The sequence below is a fragment of the Mustela erminea genome, chromosome 14, assembly GCF_009829155.1.
Source record: "Mustela erminea isolate mMusErm1 chromosome 14, mMusErm1.Pri, whole genome shotgun sequence".
Lineage (NCBI taxonomy): Eukaryota > Metazoa > Chordata > Mammalia > Carnivora > Mustelidae > Mustela > Mustela erminea.
Genome location: NC_045627.1, coordinates 48,021,018 through 48,045,455, shown reverse-complemented (window position 1 = coordinate 48,045,455; position 24,438 = coordinate 48,021,018). Strand labels below are relative to the sequence as shown.

The window sequence follows — 24,438 nt, the reverse complement described above, 5'->3', positions numbered from 1 at the left end:
AACCCACTGAGCCACCCAGGTGCCCAGTCTCCTCAGTTCTTAACTCCTGCAGAATGCAGGCTTCAGGGCTGCACAGGGCCAAAGCTGTGCCCTCTTCCCTGCTCTCCTCCACCTCCCTCCGAGGCCCCTCTCCTCTGAGGCTCCCGGGCCTCTCGGTGAGCGGCAACATCCTGGAGGTCAGCATGCGCAAAGGTCCTCCCCTCCAGGATATGGCGCTCCAGCCTGCAGACATCCTCAAACGTCCTCTCATCCACCTAAGAATAGCAACTGTCTCCTGTGCTTGTATCAGCAGATACAGAGCTGCTGCTAGGATCTTTACATAGAATAGCTCTCATCACCTTCATCGCAACGATTTTTTTTTTTTAACACCACGTATTAATGTGGGAAGTGAAGCCCAGAGAGACTTAGTCTCTTATACAAAGTCACATGTAGGCAGCAGAACCAGGATTCAGATCCAGGGCTGTCAGACCAGAAAGTACCACGTTATTTCATATAGTCAGAAAGTCTGACCTCAACCGTAGGGAGAAACACACAATGCCCAGCAGGTTTCCTGGAGACACATCTGGATACACATTTGTTAATTACCCATCCATTTTTTAGGCCCCAGAAATGGGAGAGCACCCCTAAGCTGAAACCTTATCTCCCAGCTCTTTAGCTAGAGACTTAAAATTACACCAGCTTAGAGGCCAGGCCCATCCCAGTGCGGTTGGGCAGGCAGCCCCTGGACCCTCACCATTCCTTCATGCAGTAGAACTTGGCCCAGTTTCACTGCCACTGGATGGGGGTCACTTGCAGTGTCTCCACATTTGCTGGAACCCAAGGTTTGGCTGTACCTCTTATTCTTTCTCAGTATGGCTCTTGCCAGCAAATGGGTACTTTCCCCATATTTCTCCATGCAGGAGGTTGCCCCACAGGCCCAGTTTCTCAGATCACCTCTACCCTGGTTCAAGTTCTGGATTTGTCCCAGAGCTCACACCCCTCCCAGGGCCTGGATGCTGGCCTGAGCCTCTATCCCAGAGGCTCTCATGACCACTGTCCCAGAGACTGCATGGCTGCCCAGGCTTTTGTGTCCATGTCAGGTCTCCCAATCCCTGCCTTCATTGGGCTGGGCTGGGGGTTAATTAGCTCTAGCTCCAGAGTCCTTTCCCTCCCAAGCAACCCTGTTGGGGCTTGTCCTGCTCAGGAGAAAAGCCCAGTCCAGGCCCCTGAGGGGCACGGCTGGATAGACAAGCCCTGCAAATATTACCATTAGAAGTATATGCGTGGCCCTTCAGACAAAGGTTTGCAGCCTCCCTCAGAGTCAGATCTGAGGGCTGGGGGATGGATCCACCTGCCGAAGGAGCCAGGAGGCAGGCCGAGCCTGGCTGTCCGGGAGACTGATCCTGTGAGTGAGCTAACACACACGCAAGGAGGGAGCAGGAGGTCATGTTGGCCCTTGCTTAACAGATTTTATTGACCATTTACAAAAGAGGTTGATCGCATGCAAATTGGAAGGATGTCGCATTTCCCGTACGGGACAAACTTGGTCCAGCGCAGTCCCCTCCTGAAATATACGCTGCAAAATGCCTCTCTGTTCAGTCCGGGATCCCAGCTTGTTAGATTTCACTTCTTAATACACTCCGAGGTGGGGACAGCAGAAACCCCACCAGGAGCTTACACATCGGCATATCTGAGTAACATCTTGACACACAGACTCAGAGATCAAGAAAAGTGCATGTGCATATAATCGGTTTAAATAAAATCACCGATGATACTCCAGAGCAGTTATTAGTGAGGGGAGCAAGATCAAAGAACTGTTCTACTTCCCTCTCCCTGCACATGGCCAGACTCCTCATAAAGCAGGGTTCCTTGAAGTTGGGAAGAACTTCCTCGTGCTAAGCATAGAGGCCTGCGTGTCTTCTCTCCTATGGCAGGTTGTCACAAGCTGACGAGGTGTGCTCAGTCAGGGGAAAACATCGAGAACCCAGGACCCTCCAACCAGGTCTCTGCTACCAACCTGCTGTGTGGTCTCTAGCAATCACTCTTCCCGTGGAAACCCATTTGTCTTCTTGGCAAAACGGAGGCTTGGGCTTCATGTGCTGCCTGGTTTTGGTCCTTCCTGACGGTGGCTGGCCAGGGCGGCATGGGGGATGTGGTGGGGGAGAATGAAACTGGGGGAGCCTCAGTCAAGGCCAGTGACATCGTCCAGCTCTGACCACCATGGATCAGGGGCTGCACTCAAACCCAGCACAGACCCTCCTAGGGGTGCTTGGCAGAACAGCTTGAAAGGCTCCTAATACTTTCTGAAAGAGTTTACCCCAGAGAATTGGCCTGCAGAAAAATACTCTGCATTTGTGGTGCTTTGCACTTGGCTAAAGCCCTTGTTATCACATTTTCTTCAATCTTCACCTTGGCTGTGTGAGTGAGGCAGTGAGGACAGATTTACTTCATTTTACAGATGAGGAAGTGAATGTTCAGGGAATTTAAACGGCATTCCTAAGGTTATACGATGTGAGAAGGATAAAAACAGATCTCTCTAAAATTCAGCCCTGCCCTGTCTCTTTCAGGACTCGTGATGGGGCAGCGCCTTAGGGAGGGGCTCAAGCTCGTCTGGGGGTCTCTAGGACCACTGCAGGGCTCCAGCTTGGACATTTCTGGGCCCACCCAGGACAGCCCTGGCTGGGGTCTCTCATACCTCTGTCCCCTGGTCCTGTGTCAGTACAGCAGGGGGCCACAGACTCTGCCCAGACACCAACCCCCATCTTTCCAATAGCTCTGGGGATCAGCCCCACAGTCGGTGTGAGTTTTCAGTGCATCATGGCCCTGCCCTGATGCACTCACTCTCCTACAACCTGCAGGGGTCACTGACCACAATCTTAGCCAGGACTGACTCCTTTTCTTGCTCCTGCTCTTAGCTGGAGGCTTTAGGATCCAGGTCCCCCTTGGCCTTGCTACATGCAGCCAGGGCCCTTGTCCTCAACTGAGGATGCTGAGGGTCCAGGAGGACTTGAGGGACTCTGTGAGGCCTGAGGTTGGTGAGGAGAAAACACCCAGAGCTGCCTCTTTGTGGATTCCCAGCCTCTGTGGAATGGGAAGCATCAGAGCTGTGCCAACAATCTGGGTGATGAGGAAGTATTTCCCAGTTGCATCCCATAAACAGAGAAATCCCTCATCCAAGGCGTATCCAAAGCCATGGATATGGGGCTTACATCATGGTCCAAAACAGAGGTGACCCTAAGGAGCGGATGGCAGAGAGCGTGGTCCAAGTGTAGGACAACTGGGCTGGGGAAAGGAGGGTCCACAGGACACATGCTAGAAGTAAGCCTTATTACCTACATTCTTCTTCTCAAACTTCTGCCTGAGCTCGGAGACCAGAGCTGATTGGACAGGGCTTCCCACCTTGGGTTTTGGTGACCGTTGGGGTTGCTGAGGGGTGAGTGAGCCAGAGACTGTAGGCACAGTCCAGGGGGCCACGCCCATCTTGGGCGCCATTGTGGGTGGTGGAGGGGGAGCTGGGGCTTTGGGGGGCAGTGTGCTTCCTAGGCTGTTGTTGTTGCAGTTCTCATTGGAAGGATCCTCTTTGAGCACAAACTTGGCAGCAGCCTTGGTCCTTTTGAACTTGAGCCATTCGATGCGCACAGCCCGGGGCGCAGGGCTGGGCCGCTTACGGAGCACGCGCCGCACGGGAAGGACCTTGTTGGACTTCTTATTGCGCCAGAAGGTGGCAGTGGAGATGAGGACGGTTATGGCCACGATGATGGCCATGATGCCAGCCAGGACACCCACAGCCTTCATGGGGTTGTCTTTGGTCTGCATCAGGAAGGCAGCCATGGGGCTTCGGGACAGCATCTGGAAGAGAGAGCCATTCCATTGCCTTCTGTGACTCCTGCCCGGTCCCTGGAGGACAGAGCAGGGCTCATGAGCTCCCTGAAGCCTAATGGTTTAAAAAAACATCTTTCTGGGGTCAGGCATCAGGAGAATCTGATGAGCACCATGGGCTGTGGTCCAGAAAAAATGCACACAGAGAAAATGTGATGCATACAGCTCTCCAGAAAAATGCACAGCAAGAGAGCATAATGCAAACAACCTTTTTCAGATTAAGAACTCCCACATTAGCTGGACTCTCTTCTTGAGAGATTAGGGGATTGCTTACCTTTGGTTATGGAGGGCCTCTTCTGTCCAAGTGAATCAGAACCCCTCTTAAGTGATGATTTTCTGCCAGATACTGAGCTGAGAACTATGTACCATGATTTTACTTCTGCCTTTTAACACCCATGCGAAAGAACCATCACTATTCCCAGTTTACAGGAAAGGAAGAAGAGGCTGGGCAAAGCCCCCAGATCACACTGTTAAACGCTGTTGCAACAGGATTTCTATTTGATTCCAAAGCCTATGTGTCTGATGGCAGAAGCAGCCTTTGCTAGCATTGAGTGTCTCTTGGAGGAAGGCTGGAGATGGTCTTTGTTCCTCTGATGACACTGCAGCAAGGCCCGAGCTGGCACTCTGACCCTCTCCCCGACGCAGACTTGGTACCCACCTCGGTGTCTGTGATGTCAATCTTGAGCAAGGCTGTGGTGCTAAAGGATGGGGAGCCACGGTCCTTGGCCTGCACCTCTAGGGACCATGTGAAGTCCCCGCCAGGTGTAATGTTGTGCAGGGCATCGAGGGAGCGGATGGAGTTCTTGAGCCGGATCTCCCCCGTGTGCACATCAATGTCGAACACATTGGCTGGCTCGACGTGTGTGATGGAATAATCCACCAGATTGTTGGGCTCTTCTGCGTCCTGGTCCGTGGCCTGTGTGTTGGGGGGGGAGGGTTGGACAGAGCTTGGCTTCGAGGACAACATTTGTGTGCCCTGGCTAAACCAATAAATCATATGTGGCTTGCTGGGTTGAAGGGAAATGATCCTAGCCCTACCTGGAGTAGACTGGAGTTGGGAGAAGTATTGAATGATCCAGGGTCTGTGCCAGGCCCCCTATGTGTATTACACCATTCCATCCTCAGAACAAGTCTGGGCAGTAGGTATTGTTTAAAAAAAAAAAAAATTCTTCTTTGGATGATAAGTGACTTGTCTAAGAATGGATATAGAGAAGGAGGGGAGATGGGATTCAAAGTCAAGTCCCTTGGGTTTCAGAGTTCATGCTTCTTCCACGTTAGCAAGACAGTTCGCTCAGCGCTGCTCTGAAAACAGGCAGACCGTGTGAACAAAAGCAACCCAAACACTTAAGCTACCCAAGCTAATAGTTTCTCTCTTAGAGGTTATTTCTGGGTTGAGTTGGGGATGGGATGTATAATGAACCGTAAAATCCTCTGCTCATATTGGGAAGCCACTAGCTTTATTTTAAAATAAATTCTTCTGTTATGGTGCCTCTTGGAGCAGCTAGAACAAGGCTTTTAGGGAAGCTTTGTTGCCTTCAAAGCTCACCTCAATTTTCACCGGGGTCCCCAGCACCATTGTCTTCTCCTGGATACTCTTTCCAAACTGCGGGTAGTGGTCATTGACATCCAAGAGAGTGACAAAGACCTCGGCCAGGCTGTATTTGCCCTCCATGTCCTCTGCCTTCACGTAGAAGTTGTACCTGGCTGTGGCCTCAGCATCCAGGATGGCCCAGGGCTGGGTGTAGATGATCCCAGTGGATGGGTGGATCAGGAAGCTGCCAGGCATAGGGAGCCCAGGCTTGGGTGTGCACAAGCACAGGTGCATGCATACAGGCACAAGCATGCACGCGCGCGCACACACACACACACACACACACACACACACACACACACCTGCAGGACTGACCTACCTCTAATGCATTATGCAGCTTCTCCAAAGTAGCTCACCTGATCCTTTCCCCAACCCTGCAGTCTGATGGACGCAGGCCCACCCATTTACTCACCCACCTCTTAACCCTGAACTTACCCAGGCTCAGACTCACAGCCCTTCCCTTTCCACCCAGAGCCTACCCCTCCCTAGCTCCAGGCCATGATAGTGACCCTTCTTCTCTTAGATCCCTGAACCTCTGCTTCAGGGTCTCTACTGCTTTCCTTTCCCCCACTGGGCTTGTATTCATTTCTCCAACCCGGTCTAGGTCCCACCTGCATTCCGCCCAGATCCCCTCTGCCCTCTGCCTCCCAAATCCCTTGCCCAAGGCTCTTTCCAGAACTCTGGATCTACTTACGGGTCTGCTCCGGACCCATAGATGGAGTATTTGACTTCACCCCACGGACCTGTGTCTGGATCTACAGCCTGGAAGAGAGAAAGCTCTTAGTGGTCCCTGTCCTTTGTTGGGGAATGTTGGCAGCTCATGTATCTGAGGGCTGCTTTCCCTGGCAACAAAAGGGGATTTGGGGTTTACCCAACTGGGCAGAAATTGATCTGAAGGCCTACTCCAGAGCCCTAGCTTTCTACCCAGGAGGTCTCAACCTCCTAGATCAACCAAAAGGTTTAGATCTAGAAGGCATATATCCCTCCTTTGTAAAAGAGAAAGGAAAAGAAGATGGATCCTGTGCCCTGACTTTGGGGTTTTTGCCTATGTCTTCCTTAGAGTCCTGAGAGGTATTGTTATCCCCATTGTACAGAAGAAGAAACTGAGCTTCAGAGAGGTCAGGTAGTTTGTCCAAGGACACAGTTAATGCGTTTGGACTTTGTGGTTCAAACTGGAGCCCAGGTCTCTCTGATTTCATCAAGCCTCCTTCAGTAGGGGCTCCTAACCACAGCTCCAGTCCCTGGGCTAGTCCTCAACCCACTGTGACAGCCACCACGTTGGAGCCTCCTGGAGAATTCTCAGGGATTCTGGCAATGTAGTAGTGGGAGGTGAACTTGGGGACATTGTCATTGGTGTCCAGGAGCTGGATCACAACATCTGCTGTGGAGCTGAACTTCTCTGGAGTGTTCACTTCAATGGCCAGTAGCTGAGGAAGGAAAGAAAATAAGGACTTGTCTGGGCAGTGGTCACGGGGCAGAAAGCCTTCCCACTTCCTGTCCCAGCAGGGTCGGGCGCACACCTGCCTAGTACCACTTCAATCTCCACCGCCAGCCTGTGATGACTGCCGCCACCTGCAGGGGGCACTTCTTCTTCTTCTTCTTCTTCTTCTTTTTTTTTTTTTTTTAAATATTTTATTTATTTATTTGACAGACAGAGATCACAAGTAGGCAGAGAGGCAGGCAGAGAAAGAGGAGGAAGCAGGCTCCCCGCAGAGCAGAGAGCCTGATGTGGGGCTCGATCCCAGAACCCTGGGATCGGGACCTGAGCTGAAGGCAGAGGCTTTAACCCACTGAGCCACCCAGGCGCCTGCAGGGGGCACTTTTAAGGCCCACTGTCTTGAAAGGCCTTCGTATAGTTGTATTTGGGCCAATTTCTTTTGTCCCATTGATTTGCTTACTCCTTTTCAGTTTCAATTTCAAAAATTATTTTGTTATATAATATAATTTAATATTTGTTAGGGAAGTTCTTGCCTCATATTCTTTCTTTCTGTTTTCCTGACTATTCTTACAAGTTTATTTCTCCAGATAAAAATCAGAGTAATGTCAATCCAACTCCCTGTCCCCAAAGGAAATTCCATATAAGACTTAATTGGAATGATATTGGATTCTTTATTCACTTGATGAGACTTTGCATTTTTTAAAACAAAGTACACCTTTATACTTCTTGCTTTCTTTATATCCCTTTGTTAAATTCTTGTGCTTTTTTTGTTATTTAGATGCTGTATATTTCTTATAATCCTAATAACTAGGAATTTATCTTTCAGTTGTTATTATAAAAGAGGATCTTTTATTCCATTATTCTCTTTACTATTTTTCTTATGTAGGAATACTCAAATTTTGTGTATTAAGTTTGTAATCAATCATGTTAGCAACTTTGCTGTGTTTGTTTTTCCAGCATTTCTTAGATTTGTCTAAGCAAACAAAAACACCACCTACAAACAATAATAATTTTGTCCCTTCCTTTCTAACATTCATACTTCTTATTTCCTTTCTTTACTCAGAAATAACATTACTCCAAGAATAGTGCTAAATAACAGTGGTGATAGCAGGCCCCCACAATTTGTTTCTGACTTCATAAGAAGCTTTAGATTCTCACTTCTAAGCATGGCACTTGCTGTAGTGGTATATGTAGGTATAATTATAAATAATTGTAACAGTTTAAATAATATTAGTGAAGTATGTTTTTCCTTCTTATTAATAAATAGTATTTATGTTTATATCTAATATTCATTATTTACATATGTTCATAATTTTTAAAAATCAGATACAAAGGAGTATTTTTTTAACTTCTACTTAAGTTTTTATCAGAATCAATGATAGATGTCAAACACCTATGAGAAATATGTTTATCTTGATAATCAAATAGTTTTTCTGTCTCAATCTATTAATATGGCACCTTGAATGCCAGTGCTTTCTTGGGACAATGATAATTTAGGAACAGGGGCTTAGGGAGGCTATGTGAGCAGTGGGAGCAGGCTCTTTTTACCCTCCCATTCTTCCCTCCCCGCCCCCATTCCTGCTCCCCCAGTCAGCAGGAGGGGCAGAGGAACTAAGAGGAAAAAAGGAGGGCCAGAAGGGGCAGGAGGTGACAAGGCCCCCTCAGGAATGAATCCAGGAGCTGCTATGAGCTCCTAGGACCCCCCCCACCACACCCCATTCAGGGCAGTGCAAAGCATCACCTACCTTAAAGGTTAGCACTTTGAACTTTTCAAAGTCAATGGCGGCTGAGTTCTCCACAATGATGGTGACTTGGGCTTCATTCAGGACTGTCAGTGGGACCACTCGGAAGATGCCCCCAGGTCCCACCAGCCGCAGGTTGAATTTGGCATTGGCTCCCTGGACCACAGAGTTTGGAGGGAGGCAACGGGGAAGATTAGTGAGAATAGAAACTCATTAGAGGGTCATGCTAAGTGAGGAGCCTTCCGTAGGCCCTTAACCCTGGCAGGTGAGTATTATTACTTCTTTCTGTCAGCCAGACCATGGAGAATCAAAAAGACTTAGCAGGCTATGGAGACTAAGTCAGGTAACAAATGCTCACAGCCCAGCCCTCTGCCAGGCAGAGGAGGTGATGGGAAGTGGTCACAAAAACTCTCCGGAGGATCTAATACAGAGGGACCTCTGTTTGGCTGGCTTTACTTTTTAACTGATTGTGAATGTCCTTAGGCTAAGCAGAGAGTCTGTGGTTAGCTACTCTCCCCTATCTCTCTCTTGGTTACACCTTCTTGTTTCATTCATTTTGCGACCTGCCAGGCCCTTGGGACATAAGCAGTGAAGGCTGGTGAGCGCTCAGCTCAAGTCCCTTGGAAGACAGGGTGGAAGGCAGGACCACACACCTGGTCTGAGTCGTTGACGGTGATCTTGAGTCCCCGCAGGATCTCTCCCTGAGGTGGGTGCTCGTACATGGACAGCTCAAATCTGTTCTGGGGTCCACTCTCACCATAGAATGTAGGCGGATGGTTGTTGAGGTCCACGATCCTGATGGTGACTGGGACCATGGCCTGGGCGGCTGGGATCCCGGCAGAGCTGACCTCAGTCACCTGGGGTGGGGGCAGGTGGCTAGTGCTGTGTGGCAGGAGACTCCAAGATGGCCCCATGGATCCCTGCCTCCACATGTTCATCCTCTTGTATAATCTCCTCTCTTTAAGTGTGGCCTGCCCTAGCAACTGACTTCGGATAGCACATGGCAATGGTGATGGCATATACTTAGTGATTAGACCATGAAGATTGTAACTTCTGTTTTCTAGCAGACTGTCTCTCTTGCTGGCTCTGGTGAGATGAGTAGCTATGTTGGAGAGGCGCATGTCTCAAGGAGCTAATGGTGATCTCTAGCCTACAGGACACTAGGAACTAAATTCTGCCCATAATCATGTGAGCCTGGAAACTTATCCTTCCACAGTCAAGAGAACCCAGTCCTGGCTGACAATCTGATGGCAGCTACATGAGAGATCTCGCATCCGTGGATCCGGCTAACCTGGAATCCTGGCCCACAGAAACTGCGAGATAAAAATGTGAGCTGTTTTAAGATTCTAAGTTTGCGGAAACGTTTCAACAGCCACAGGCAACAAGATGGTGCTAGTACTGATCCCATTTCTCAGATGAGGCACAGAGGGGTGAAGTAGTCACCTGGGGTCACACAGCTAGTGAGTGGCAGAGCTGGAACAGGAAGAACTCAGGTGTGTCTGATTCCTTGACCAGCGCTCTCTCCATCTCCCCACACTGGCCCCTCTTTGCATCCTGAGACATATGGGATCAAATCCCAGCCCTGCCGCATTCTGTCCTGGCGTCCATTTGGCCACAGGGAGGCTGTAGGGAGGGGAGGTGTGGTGACACAGCAACAGATAACTAACACGGGCGGCAAAGCCAGGGCTGAGAATCCACAGGCTCCATGTGAACCACTCCTTGTGACAGATACTATCAAGGACCTCCCTGCCCTTGTTCTTTAAGCATGCTCTGTCCTACCTATCCTGAAACTCTGCTCCTGGGAACCACTCTGTCACACCCTAGCTGCTATACTGGATCCCTTCTCAGAAGCCTACACCTCCATTTCCTAATGCCTCCTCCTCTCTCAGCCCATCCCCAACAGAGATCCTTCACACCAATTTCCATGCTGCATGCAGCACTGTCACCTCCTTTGCCTTCCTGAGTGTCCTCTGCTAATGTGACTCTGCTCTTGGCAGGCTCCTCTCTACCTCTCCGATTGTTCCTGGATTTCCCTCACCTGCCCCCCCACCCCCCACAATCCTCACTCAGCCTCCAGTGCCCCCACAGCTGCATTCTCAGCCAGTGCTCCTCTGTCCCCACGGCCACTCTCTGGGCAATCCCATTCCCCAAAACCATCCTTCCACAGCTGTCTGTATGCTGACACTGTCTCCCCAGGTTCCAAACTTGTATATCCAAGTTGTGTGTTCAACCTGAATGTTCCTGAGACAGAGAAGCTTTCCATGCCTGTCCTCCCTAGCTGGACTCCTCTCCTGTGCTCCCGATGGCATGGCACCACTCCAGATGCCCCATCCCTGTCCCTTCCCTTACCCCTCACAGCCACATTCTGTGGAGTCAGCCTCCTTCATATTTTGCAATTTGTCTATTTCTGCTATTCCACCTCCCTCCATCCCCAAGGGCCTTCTGAACTAATGGCTTTGCCTCCCTGCCTCTCATCCAGTTTCCTCCAAACTCAAGGTGGGACCAGTGTTCTCAAATTTTAGGCTGGAACTGGTGCCAGAGTCACTTGAGAAATTAGAACATGCAGAGTCCTGGATTTCTTCCAGACACACAAACTTCCTGCTGCCAGGACTAGGTCCTGGAAATCTTTGTTTGCCAAACTCTGAATCTGAAACCCGCCATGCCCCTGTCCCTCCACCCCTGGTCTAAAGCAGACAGATGAGCTTTTTAACAAGACTCTAATCCTGTTCAAAACCCTTCAATGTCTTTTTACTCCTCTTGGGGAGAACCAGCTACATAATTTGCAGACCCAGTGAAAAATGAAAATATTCTCTAACAAAAATTTTCTTAAAAATTGTTTTAAAATCTTGTTAAAAAATTATTAAGGATTTCAAGACAGCAAGAGCAGAGCATTACGCCCAGCATGGGAACCTTCTGACGGTGATCCCTGTGTAATTACATAGACCACACGCCCACAAAGCTGGCCCTGTTCCAGGATAAAAACTGTATCTCATATTCAGGGCTTTCACTCCTCTGGCCCCAGCCTGGATCCAACTGTTTCTCTGTCTACATGCTGCCCGTGAACTCTAGTTCTAGTCATGGCTCTAGCTCATGACTCCTTGCTGCCTCCCTAGTCCATCATGTGCTCTCACCTCCAGCCTTGCCTCACGTGGCTCTCCTAGCCCATGGTGCCTCCAGCTCACCCTCACCCCCACCAGTGGTGCCCCTCACTGATCTCCACCTGCTGGGTCCTCCCCTTGTTCAAGACCTTGCTGCTTCAGTCCTACCTCCTTGTGAATTCACTTCTCCTCTTGCCAGGGGCTTTGTGTGTCTGCTGCAACATTCACCCAGGCTATGTGATGTAGGTGTTCTTTGGAGCAGCAGCTAGCTCCTTCCCTGGGTAGAAGGTGGGGTGCTGGAGGTGGCTGGGTCTCATCAACTTTGGAATCTCCCAGGGTCGGAGGGTAGGAGGAAGGGTCAAGCTAGAGGGAGGGTACCTGTACGTGCAGCTCATACACCTCTCTCTTGAGCTGGGCAGGGCTCTGCATGACTGAGATGACTCCAGACGTCTCATTAATTTCAAAGGCTCCATCACTCCCTATCAAGGGGGAAAGACGTGCCCTGCAGTTCCACACATGGCCATGGGAGGCGCAGGGGAGCCAGGCCAGGCAGGGTGCCCCGTGTTCCTCAGGTGTTCATTCCCTTATTGAGGTCTGTATACAATGTATTAATATCAGCTGGATCTTGCCAATGAGGAAACTGAGTTTCAGAAGGGCTAAGGCATTTTTCTAAGATTTCACAGCACGTGTAGAGCTGGGACTTAAACTCACTTCTGAGTCTGGCTTTCAGGTTTCATAGAACTGGCTTCTCTTACTGCCGTGTGTATGCATGTGTGTGTGTGTGTGTGTGTGTGTGCGCGCGCACATGTGTGTGTGTGACGGCAACAGAAAAGGAGAAACAGACACCGAGATAAGGAGACAAGGAGGGAGAGAGAGAGGAGAGAAAGGAAAAAAGGGAAGAAAGAGGCCAGAGGCTGCAAGAGAAGAACGGAGGAGGGAGAGGAGGGAAGAGATGGTAGGTGCTGGGTAATTGTGGGAAGGCTGCAGAGGTGAAGGTCAGGGACGGGGAGCAATGGGGTGAGGGTGGGGTCTGGTGGGGGTGTCTGCGTGCCTGAGGAAAGGAGCCTGCAAGTGATGGGGGCACATTCACGCATACGTGAGCTGTTGGAGGGAGAGTGTGCACCAGGCATATCCCAGGGATAGGGTCAGGGAGGGGAAGGGTCTGAATGAGAGCACAGAGACATGTGCACATCTGTGATCAGGCACCAAGGGTGACCATCCCACTGAGGGGTCTGGGCCTGTGGGGACTGGCTACTGAGGGCCACAGAACCCACCCACCCGGGGCCACCATGACCTGCTCAGTTGCTGCTCAGTTATGCAAAGAAGAGTCTTGGAGACAGAAGACTTAGGTTCAAATCAAATGGGAATGTGGGATGCCCCTTTAGCTTCTCTGAGCCTCAGTTTTCTTGTCCACATATAGGGCTTACGGTAGGAAATGTCCTATCATCGTTGCATTTAATTCTCTTAATTCAACTATATGCTCTAGGCCAGAAATGTAAAAAAATGAGAGGGGTGACTAGGTGGCTCGGTCAGTTAAGCATCTGCCTCTTGGTTTTGGCTCAGGTCGTGATCTCAGGGTCATGGGATGAAGGCCCATGTCAGGCTTTGTGCTGGGAGTAGAGCCTGCTTAGGATTCTCTCTCTCCCTCTGCCCCTTCCCCTTCTAAAAAAAAAAAAAAAAAAAGAATGAGGGGGGAAAAAACAGTAATTTTAAAAAGTGTAAGAAATGTGGCCATTCCCTCTTGTTAATCAGCGTGTGCCCAGGGTGAAGGGACATGAGTTGGAGCCACCCACATTGTTTTCGGTGCCCCGCTCCCCGCTTCTCCTCCTGTTGCTGGACATAGTGACAAACAGGAGCACATGCCCAAGAGACTTGTCACCTCCTGGAGGGACCCAGACCCCCCACCCAATACATCTTGTACTTCTGTCTTTACAAATGAGGAAACTGGGACCCAGAGAGATCTGAGCAGGTCACTCTGGTCACCCAGGAAGTAGGAGCTGCAGTCCAGCCACGGGCCTGTCCTCAAAGTTGCCCAGACTTACCATTCAAGAGGCTGTAGACAATTTGGTTGGGTTTGCCTCGATCTCCATCCATGGCAACCACCATCAGTACCTCTGAGCCCTTTGGAGGAACAGAAGCAGCTGCCTGAGGCCAACCGGTATGGCTGGGGCTCTCCCCTCCCCCCAAATACTTGCCCCCATCAGAGGGGAGGTGCTCCTGCCACCCAAGAAAAGGGCCAGGCCTCTGTGGGGCCCCACACCAGTTCTACAGGGAGATCGGAGCACCCACTGCTCCGGGGGGAGCAGTGGGCTGGAGGGACAGCCTGAGCCCTGCTTCTTCCCACCACATAGGTTAGCACATGGCCACCCAGCGACACTCAGGCCCCCCAAGTAGGCCGCTTCCTCACAACCCTCCTTTCCCACACACACACTCAGCTCTGGCCTCCACTATCCAGCTCTCAAGCCTCACCCTTGCTGCCTCATCCACCTTTTGCCTTTGGAGGTAGACGGAGGGAGAGTCAGAGACAGGTGAGAAGGGGCTGGCCACAGAAGGGTCTAATGCCGGGGTTTGGTTTGGGCAGGGATGGCACAACTAACCAGCCTGCTCCACCTCAGCCTGCCGCCCTGTTCTAAGCCCTCTGCTCAGGCCCTTCTCCTCCACCTGTCCACACTCATGGCTGTCTCTTGACTGTCCCCATGCTGCCTGCTCTCCCTCAGCAATGCTTTCCACCCTTAGCTCCTGGCAGGACAGCTGGCCTCCCCCGGCCCTGCCTTTGGCCCCCACCAGAGGAACCCGCCATTTCTCCCTCACTCTGTGCTCATCTCTACCACTCAGCTGCCAGCTTCTGGACAAGAGGTACCTTAACTTGGGCCCAGCATGTGAGCGGTCCTCAGAAAGTGCTTTCGTTATCTCCTCAAGTCTAGAATCATCAGACCAGGGGAAGGGAAAGTGACAATGCGGTTCAGTTCTACAGAGTCTTTGGGAAGTTTGTTCCCGCCTGGTCTCTGCCTCCAGGGAGCTCTTAGTCTGTCTGAGGTGGGGACATGTAAATACATGGATGTATCCCAAGGCGGGATGGGTAGAGTGTGGGAGCGGAGAAGAGAGCTCCCGTCTCAGCTGAAGATGGCAAGGAAAACAGTGCCTGGGGTGACCTGAGAAGGGCAAGGAGCCTCAGGCCTGGGGGCGCATTTTAGGCAGAGGCTAAAGGCACAGCAGGGAGATTGGCTGGGTGCTTGGAGGCTGAGGACTCCGAGGTAGAGAAGAGGCCAGCCCTTAGATGCCAGGGTTGGGGGCAGGACCTTCCCTGAGAGGCCTGAAGACAAGCGTAGTCACCAAAACATCAGAGGCAAAGACTGCACTGAAGGGGAGAAAGCTGAGGCTGGCCTTGAAACTGGGCCTTCAGGACAACCACTGGTGAGAGCGACCCCAAGCTAGGGGGCTTGGAGCTAGGGAGGCATAAAGGAATCTCACCCCCCTTGCCCACCCAAACCAAGGCCATGGGTCACCTGCCAGCCCCTCTTCTCAGCCCTTTTGAGGGGTAGAACATCAGCAGCTGGATTAGAGTAAGTTTGAATGAGGGAAAAAATGCCTGTCACAGTCTTGGCACCCAGCAGGCGCTCCACACCCCAGCACCTGCTTCCTCTCCCTTCCACTCCCACTGGCAAAAGGACATGCACAGGGGCTGAGCCTGGGCCCGTCCAGAGCCAGCCATGTGAGCCAAGCCACAGGGGATCCCAGGGCAGTGCTGCCTGAAGGGGACACTGGGCTGAGGGGCCAGCCACCCACCGGAAGGGTGTCCTCATACACATAGCCGTAGTAGGGTGTGCCCACGAAGACGGGGGGCATGTCCTGCACATCCTCCACATTGACTGTGACTGTAGTGGTGGTGGAGAATATCACGTTGGCCCCTCGCAACCTCCCTCCGCCATCCTGGGAGAGAACCAGAGAGTGAAGAGAGGTTGGGCCCTGGATGGCCCCCGGCGGCATCTGGCTTCTGCCACTTCCTGGCCTCAAGACCAGCTTCCCTCTCTGATATTTGTCTGCTCCTGTATCACCTGGAGATCAGTTCCTCCTCGAAGAGGTTACTGAAATGAGCTGATGCATGGAGGTCTTTAGTCAGCGCCTGGTAGGCCCTAGGCACTCAAGTGCTCCTTTGGGAAAAAGAGTGAGTTCCTTCTCCTGGGAAATTATGTTGGACAAATGGAAGAGGAGGGGTCAGTGCCAAACTCCCCTTCCTGCCGGGAGCTGAGCCTCCAACTCCTGAGAACCTACTAAGAGCACGACGGGAGCCGTATGATGTAGGTGTGTGCCCAGGAAGCCCAGCCCTTGAGGAGCTTTGGGCAGGTGCTACGGGCTGTAGAGGGATGGCCTGCAGCCATACGTGACCAGCAAGAGCCTTCCTGTTCCTGGAAGAGACAATGTTGAGCCCAGAGGGACAGCTGGGCCGTGCCCCCCTCAGGGGACAGAGCACCACCTTGGCGGAGCACCCGCTGACTTGCTGCTCCCGCTCCCTGCCCTTTAGAAATCTGAGGAACTGCTTAGGCTCAGGGGTGGGCAGATAAGAAACCCCAGGTGCATGATTCACAGACCTGTACCCCTGGGGATAGAGTATTATGCCTCCATCAGAAAGGATGAATACCCAACTTTTGTAGCAACATGGACGGGACTGGAAGAGATTATGCTGAGTGAAATAAGTCAAGCAGAGAGAGTCAATTATCATATGGTTTCACTTATTTGTGGAGCATAACAAATAGCATGGAGGACATGGGGACTTAGAGTGGAGAAGGGAGTTGGGGGAAATTGGAAGGGGAGGTGAACCATGAGAGACTATGGACTCTGAAAAACAATCTGAGGGTTTTGAAGGGACGGGGGGTGGGAGGTTGGGGTACCAGGTGGTGGGTATTATAGAGGGCACAGATTGCATGGAGCACGGGGTGTGGTGCAAAAATAATGAATACTGTTATGCTGGAAAAAAAAAAAAGAAACCCCAGGTGCAGAGAGAGTCACTGATCACCCAGAGAGGGTGAGGAGAGCAAGCCCAGGCAGAGAGAGGGAAGCGCCTAGAGACCAGGCTGTGGGGGGATGGGAGGGGGCCCGGGTCTCCAAGCCATGGCCAGCTGGTCCTCAGGAGGGGAACCTGGCCTGTCATGGGACATAGACCATCTTCCAGAACAGAATATACCCTCTCCAGCCCCCACACTCCAGCCTCCCTGGAGACTATTTCCATGTCCAGGCAGGGTCCACATCAACAGAGGTTCTGAGCAGCTGCACCCCCCCACCCCTGCTGCCATCATACCTTCAGCCCTCCAAAGTGCCCCCACTCCCTTGCAGAACCGAACTCTTTGTTCCAGTCCCCGGGCCCGCTTCCCATGATAAAGCTGAAGGAAGACCAGAGGCTCCCAGTGCCTCCTTCTCTGTTACCTTGGCAACCACGGTGACAAAATGGGCCCGGGCCTTCTCGTAGTCCAGGGTGGCCCCAGCCCGGAGGCACAGCACGCCGCTGTGGTGGTCCAGGGCGAATTTAGTGGCGTGAACATTCTGTAAGAATGAGGGGCACGCTAGTCCTCAGAGGGGGACCCAGACTGGCCCAGGAATGGCTGCTTTGCTTCTGACAGGGTCTTCACTGTCCTCTGTCACAGGAACGCTGGCCTTGCGGGCCCCGAAGGTCCCCCTCCCGTCCCTCAACATGTTCCCGGTATGGCCCTAGCCTTCTTGCTGCCCAGCTTCCAGCTCAGCTCCGGCCTGGGCTTTCCAACAGGTAGACATGGCAGCAGAGTGCTCTAACCTAGAGAGTGTCAGGGCTCAGAAGCCACAGTGGTGGAGACAAGCTTCAGGATCATGAACCTCAACAAGGAAGGGCCGGGGGCCAGTCACAGGCATCCTGGGGGATGGTGGAGGGTGGGTGGGGGCAGGAGGTGATCCTCAAGCTGGAAAAGGGCTACTGTGTGTCACAAGCTGTTATCAGAGCTGCGCGTGTATTTAATCCCCACAAGAACCTGTGAGGATGGGCTTGTGCCTTTCGAGTTCTGCCCATGAGGAGCGAGAGCTGGGAGAGCTAGATGAGGGGGTGAAGGCCCCCCCCCAGGAGGGGGTGGCATCTTTCCGGTACAGGTGGAGCCTGGGGGATTTCTCCAGGAGCCTTGTCATCAGCCACCAGGCTGTACCGCCTTGACAGTTGTGAGCGCCAGGGACTAACCCTGGGGGGAGCTGAGGAGCGGCCCCAGGACCAGCAGCTGTGAGAGGTGTGGCTGGTTCCTGCGGAGCCCAGGGAGGAGGACAAGGAGGAGGAGGAGGTGCGGGTAGGGGTCTCTGCCTTTGACAGGGTTGGGGGAATGGAAAGGGGTGGGGCAGGGGTGTCATCACTCTGTTCCTCCAGACAGATGCCCTTTTCGCCCTTTTTCCTCTCCTCAGTTCTAGGCCAGGCAGGTTTTTTGTTTTAGTTTTTGTTTTTTTCCCCACCCTGTGTGAGTGTAATGTGCCCAGACCTCTCCTGGAGAAGGGGTTGGGGGTACAGAGCTGAGGGTCCTGGGGAGCCAGGGAGAGGGTGGCAGGGAATGCAGACGGAGCCAGGATGGGCGGGTCAGGGAGGATGGCCTCCGCCCACACTCCTCTCATCTCCCCACCAGCCCGCCCAGCCCTGAGAAGCTGATGTGACATCTCTGACAATCTTTGGGAAGAGTGGAGGTGCTGACTCAGAGCCTTGGCGATGGAGGTGGGGGTGGCCATCCAGGTGTCCATAACCAGTGTGCCCCTCCTTACCTGTAAGAAGTAGGTGACACTCCCTCCAGAGCCTGTGTCCTTGTCCACCGCGTGCACCTTCATGATACTGCTCCCAGTAGGTAAGTCCTGAGGGGTCACAGCCATGGAGGTGGGGGAGGGGTCAGTCCCAGGGCAGTGAGTGAGAGAATGCTCAGGGGACGGGGGAGGGGGGGGCATAAAAAGATGGCGTCAGGGAGTGAAGGGCTGAATAGAGGTGAAGAGGGGAGGATTAACCAGGGAACCCCGATGGGGAGGAGGCAGCCAAAGTCAGCGTAGGTGAGTGGGTGCCGGTGCCGGGAGGAAGGAAGGGGAAAGAAAGGTGGGAACAGACATTCTCTCAAAAGAAGACTCCAGTTAGACAAAGCATTTGAACATGAAGTGCGGAAATGGTTAATAGACACATTCCACATTCCCAAGGATCGCGTACATACCATTTAGAGCCCAAATGAAGTATCTTCCTCCTACTGAATTAGCAAACATTAAAAAATTCGAGAATCCCCAGTGTTGGGGAGGGATGGGGAAACACACGCAAGGCGAGAGAGCCAGCGCATGGCGCTCTGGTAACTCACGCTTTCAACCTCGGCACTTCACATCTTGGACCATTTCTTAAGGAAATGATTCTAATTAGCTATATGGAAGTTTTATGTTGATGTTTAATGTTCAGAATTTGTTGTTTCTTATGACAGCAAAAATCTAAAGCATCTTAAACATCCAGATGTAAAGGACTCATCCAGTCAATGATGGACTATGCACCAAGTGGAACCTATTAAGACGACAGTTGCCTAAACTTCACAATTACTGAGGAAATGCTTGTTGTGCATTATGTTGTGAAATTAAGTGAAAAATAGCATACAGAAAGCATATGTTTAGTATTGTCACAATTATGTAAATAAAACAAACAAAATAAATCCAGTAATCCCAAAATGACTAGAGAGAACAACATCAAAATTTGACAATATTGTCTCAGGCTGGAGAAATTTGTTTTTTTCTACTTTTCTATATATTTCAAATTTCCACAATAAACATATATTATAACAGAAAATGGGAAATGGACATTCCTGTGGATAAAAAAGAATATGTGAGGGGCTGGCAACAGAGGTGAGGGGAGGACCTGAAGTGGGGGTTCTCCGGAGGGTGGAGGGCAGTTAGCATGAGGAGGTGTTCATCCCTCTGGGGCTGGTCCCCTGGGGGCAGGTCACAGGGCAGCCCAGGGGGAAGGCTGGGCGGAGTCTGGGGATGGAGGCCTCTTGCTCACCTCAGGAACCTGGACAACGTAGGGCTCCTGGATGAAACTGGGGGCCTCATCATTGGCATCGGTCACCAGGATCGTGACTTTTTCTTTCACCTGAGCGGGGGCAAAGGGAACAGGAGTTGGGGCAGTGAGACTTTCTGGGCAATAAAGGGACAGTGGCCTCTAATAGCCCAGTGTATGTCTCTGCCTGGTGTCTCTCCTTCTTCATCCCCTGCCTCTCTCCCTCTCTCCCTCCCTCCCTCCCTCCCCCCCCCTTCCTTCTTTTCTTCATCCATGCAACAAATACTACGAAGCAACCACTAGGTGCAAACATTGCCCTCCATCCCAGAGACAGAAGACACCCTCTAATGGCGCGTGTTTTGCAGAATGGGACGGCAGGGCAAGATCCCCGTATAAAAGAAAGGTGGTGATCTCACGCAGGGCGCTAACAGGGGCATGCCAGGCACTGTGGGCAGCCCCCTGTGCTATCTGAGTCTGGGGGCACGATGGCCTAGGTAAACGCACCCCTTGGGTTTGTAGGCACATGGTCTAAGAGGCTGTCTCCAGAGGCCCCGAGAAGAGGCATCTAGTCCAGCCAGTGGTGGGGACGGCAGAAAAGCTTCACAGAGGAGTGAGATTTAAGCTCCTCAGCAGGTGAGAGGGAAAGAGGTGGAAAGGTATGCCTGGAAGAAGGAACAGCATATGCAAAGGCGAGAGGAGTGGCGTGTATGATGAGTTCAGAGAACAGAAGCAGATTTGGGGCTAGATGTTCAGGAGGGTGAACGTGAGAAGGAAGGTGGGCGAGGCAGATAGTGCTAGATGGGGAGGCTCTGAGGGCCAGACTGGGGCTTGGACCGCCTTCTGAGGGCAGTGGGGACCTGCTGTGAGTGCTTCTGCAGCCAAGCTGTGGCCAAGCCTAAAGTTTCACGGTGATGGCTCTGGCTGAACTTCAGAGATGGACTGGGGTCAGGTAGCCTGAAAGCTGGGGAACCCCTGCAATCACCCCGGCAAGCACTGATGAGGGCCGGGTGGGAGTGGTGTCTGTGGGGGAGGAGGTAAAGGAGCAGCTGGGTCTGGGGCCCCAGGGGTTCACCTTGCGTGGCTGGGCGGGAGCTGGTTGGAGGAGGCAGATGGGAACACATCCCCACTGGCCTCCCCTGGTGCAGTCCTGTCCTGTGGGCACATTGGAGGGCCTCGGCTTGGATTTACCAGAGAGCCCCTAGGAGGGAGGAGAAGCTGTGGGCAAGCCTAGGGAGCAGGTGCCGCCAGGAGGTTGGCTCAGCGGCACACTTACCAGATTCACGCCATCGGAAATGCTGATGATGGCTTCAATCTCGTCCTCCCTCTGTAAAGTATAAAGCTCCAGTGAGTGTCTGAGAGTCTGATGTACCTGGGGACCCTGAGGCAGGGGAAGACTCTCCCTGCCCCCACTGAGCCCACCAGAGCAGACCTGTGCATGTCAAGGGAGCCCTGGTGCAAGGCAGGGTGACCAAAATCTGCCTCTGGCCATGTTTGACACCTTGTTTTGGGTTTTGGCACATCAGGGGTTCTCATAAACCCACAGTAGTACTGAGGCACCGAGAGAGAATGTTCCCCTGCTAGAATGAGGAAAGACGCTAACCCAGCATGCTGGACATCCCAGCGAGCTGGACTTTTCCCTTTTTTCTTCTTTCCCCTCTCTTCCTCCCCAACCTCCCCATCTCTCCCACACCTCTCTGTGTTCCATGGTCCAGGTCTGCAGTGTCTCAAGCACTCCCTAGCCCACGGTGGGACCCCAGCGAGGAAGGGTATTGAGGTCAACAGGCCCCCAAGGGTGCTGGGGAGGGGTGCATGGTGATACTTCCCCCTCGTGGTCCCTACAGCAGCCTCTGAGACCCAACTTTCTTTTCTCGACTCTGGCCTGCAGCAGGGTAAGTCAGCTGTCGGACCAGAGCTGGCAGTAAGCCCACAGTGTAGGTTCAGTTATGGGGTCCACGAGGCCCAACATCCTGGTGTGGGGCTCAAAAAAGAAATGTAGCCCAGGCCCCAGCACCTGTAGGTTCAGAAAGGTGCAGAGGGATAGAGGGGTGGAGGTTTACCAAACTCAGACCCACTCTCTAAACCACTCTTTTCCGGGCTGCCTCAGTCAGTAGAACATGCAACTCTTGATCCTGGGGTTATGAGTTCGTGTCCAGTGTTGGGCATAGAGGTTACATATTTAAAAAAAAAAAAAAAAAAAAAAAAAGTACTCTTTCCAGTCCTGAGCTGCTGTCAGTTTTCTGAGGCTTACAGGATCTCTCCAGGGATGACCTCTAGGGAAACTTCCAGCCCACAGAGGTTTGTCTGCATACCTGAGAGATAGCACTTCTCACATCTCTCCATACCTCTCTGTCCAGCTCTTCAACCAAGGTGATGTTTCCAAAATTGGGATCAACAGAAAAGACACTTCTAGCACTGGGGTCAAAGCTGATGTGGTAAGAGACAGGGTCTCCCTCGGGGTCTGTCCCATTTAGAGTATAAACATGAGAACCTGGAAGGAGACACAGAAGGGGAGACTAGAATCTGGGACCCAAATTTCCTAAAAGTGGCATCTATTCAGACCAAGGATTCAGCTGTTTCTAAGGCAGGTAATCAATCCAGTGCTAAAGGTCCTGAGCCGAAGTGAGCACTGGCCACTGGCTCACCCCCAAGGGCTACTTCCTACCCCCGACCCTTTTCCTTACAACTGTCAGGGAGATGTTAGTGTCAGTCACTGTATGGACTGTAAGCCATAATACAGATGACAGAGGAGCTTCAGGGCTGCTGTGCCTAACCCCAGGGCTTCTTCCAGTCCCAGGCACCAAGACTGGGGTTCCCTGGTATGGGGGGGGTGGGAGAAAAGGGAGGAGCCATTAAGACAGGAGGGGTGACCCAGGGTGCAGCATTATGCCTCCATGTCTGAATGAGTTCTTTGGGGATTTCTAAGTAGATGCATTTTTTACACTGCTAGCCTGCTCAGTGTTCCCAACCCAGACAGAGGGAGAGGGAAGAAGGGAGAACCTCTTCTTTCCCCCTTCCCCCTTTCTCATGCATACCCCAGCAAGTTGGACTTTCATAGGTCTGTTTAAAGCCTAAAGATTCCAAGCTCCGAAGCTCCAGGAGGTAAATATATTTGCTCAAGGTCACAACAGTGAGAAAGGGGCGGTGCTGTGGCCAAGCTTCGGGTTTCTCATCAAGCTGCCAACTGCTGCCTGCTGTCTAGGGTGGCCCTGTCTCTGGGCCCTGCAGCCGCAGCTGGGTCTCCAGGACTGGTCTGGCTTAGGTCTCCATGACAGCCGTGACCTCCTTTCCTGCAACTGCCCTGGGGAACTCAGAGCACAAACAGGGCGCCCCAGAGGGCCCACAGCCTGGCACTGGGTGTCTCCATAGGTTCAGAGGAGTCACGGGTTCAGTCCTTGTGTCCAGGGGAATGAGGGCCACCCTCCGAGAAACCAATAGAGAGCAGGTGCCAGGGGTACTCACCTACAGGGGTGTCCTCCGGAAGGCTGAACAGGGCCATGTTTCCGTTGGTGCTGCCCACCCCGTTGTCGAAGAAGTGGGGGGCAAAATTGGCCTGGGCTAGGGAGAGAACAGGCAGGAGAACAGACACAGGGAGGGACAGCTTCACATCTGTGTGGTCCCAGTCTGGCCAGGCTGGGTGTCCCCTCCCCAACCCCCTGCACACCGTCAGACTGGGCTGGGAGCTGCGAAGGGGTCCTTCCACCACCACCTCCTGCAGTCTCAGACTCGGCTCAGGCTTGTCAGGGACACGCACCATCTGGGGCACTTAGAACCCAGGCAGTGGCCAATCTCAACCCACCAATGGACAGACCTGGAACCCCGCGCCCAGAGAGGGACGGTGCCCTGGCCAAGGTCACACTGGGAGCTGGGGCACCCTCCTCTGCCCCAGCAGCCTTCAAAGCAATCACTAAACCTCCCTTCTGAAGAAGACAAGGGCAGCAGATGATCCTGGCTCTAAACCGGGGTGTCTCCAGGGTAGCCGCCACGGCCAGCAGGTGGAAGGATCGCCCCACCCCGCCGCGTCCCGTCTCCCCGCCCGAGTCCCACCGTGGAAATGAGCGGCCAGGGCTCTCCCTCGGCGCCCACTCGGGCAGTGCCCGCACCCGCGCTTAGCCCCGCGCTCGGGGGCCCGCGACCACTCACCCAGGCAGAGGCGCAGCAGCCCCAGGGCCAGGGCGGCCCCCGGGCTGCGCCTCATGTCTCCGCGGGCGGACAGAGTCGTTCGCCACAGCCGGGCCGGGCGCAGGAGCGCGGAGCATGCCCCGGGCCGCGCGGAGTGCAGAGCCGAGAGTGGGGGCGGCGGCGGCGGGAGGGGCGCGGGGCGGGGGCGCTGGGTGGCGCGAGGGCGCTAAGCGGATGACACCGCTCGGATCCGCGCAGCTGGAGCGCTCCAGCCGGCTGTCAGAAGAGACCAATTAGTGAACGCGGAGGTGAGGGGACAGGCTCCCAGCAGCAGGCGGGGCCGGGAGGGCTGGTGGCGAAGTCCTCTCCCTACCACGCCCCCTTCGCCCAGGTCTGGAGCGCAGGCGCCGAGGGGTCCCCAGCTCCGCAGCGGGGAGGAGCGGGGTAGAAGAGGGGGACGGGGGCGGTGTCTTCCCCTAGATGGCCTTGAGCAGGACACTGGAAAATCGGCGCTTTTTGGGGCTCCGCTGGAAGTTTCCCTTTTTATGAACTTCCACTGTGACTTTGAGGGAGTTTGGCAC

The 24,438-nt window shown here is 53.0% G+C and overlaps 1 protein-coding gene across 1 annotated transcript; it reads right to left on the bottom strand.

Moving 5' to 3' along the window:
• Positions 1-1,434: 1,434 nt before the first annotated feature.
• CDHR1 (cadherin related family member 1) lies at positions 1,435-24,211 on the bottom strand. The gene is made up of 17 exons (XM_032313395.1): positions 23,879-24,211; positions 23,198-23,293; positions 22,081-22,226; positions 21,012-21,062; positions 19,742-19,831; positions 18,487-18,573; positions 17,149-17,265; positions 15,514-15,657; positions 13,770-13,848; positions 12,106-12,206; positions 9,283-9,486; positions 8,633-8,785; positions 6,712-6,876; positions 6,144-6,211; positions 5,405-5,633; positions 4,517-4,774; positions 1,435-3,828 (listed from the first exon to the last, which is right to left on the bottom strand). Exons 1-17 carry the CDS (start codon positions 23,931-23,933, stop codon positions 3,292-3,294), a joined length of 2,580 nt encoding a protein of 859 aa, XP_032169286.1. The 5' UTR covers positions 23,934-24,211; the 3' UTR covers positions 1,435-3,291.
• Between the last annotated feature and the right edge of the window lie 227 nt (positions 24,212-24,438).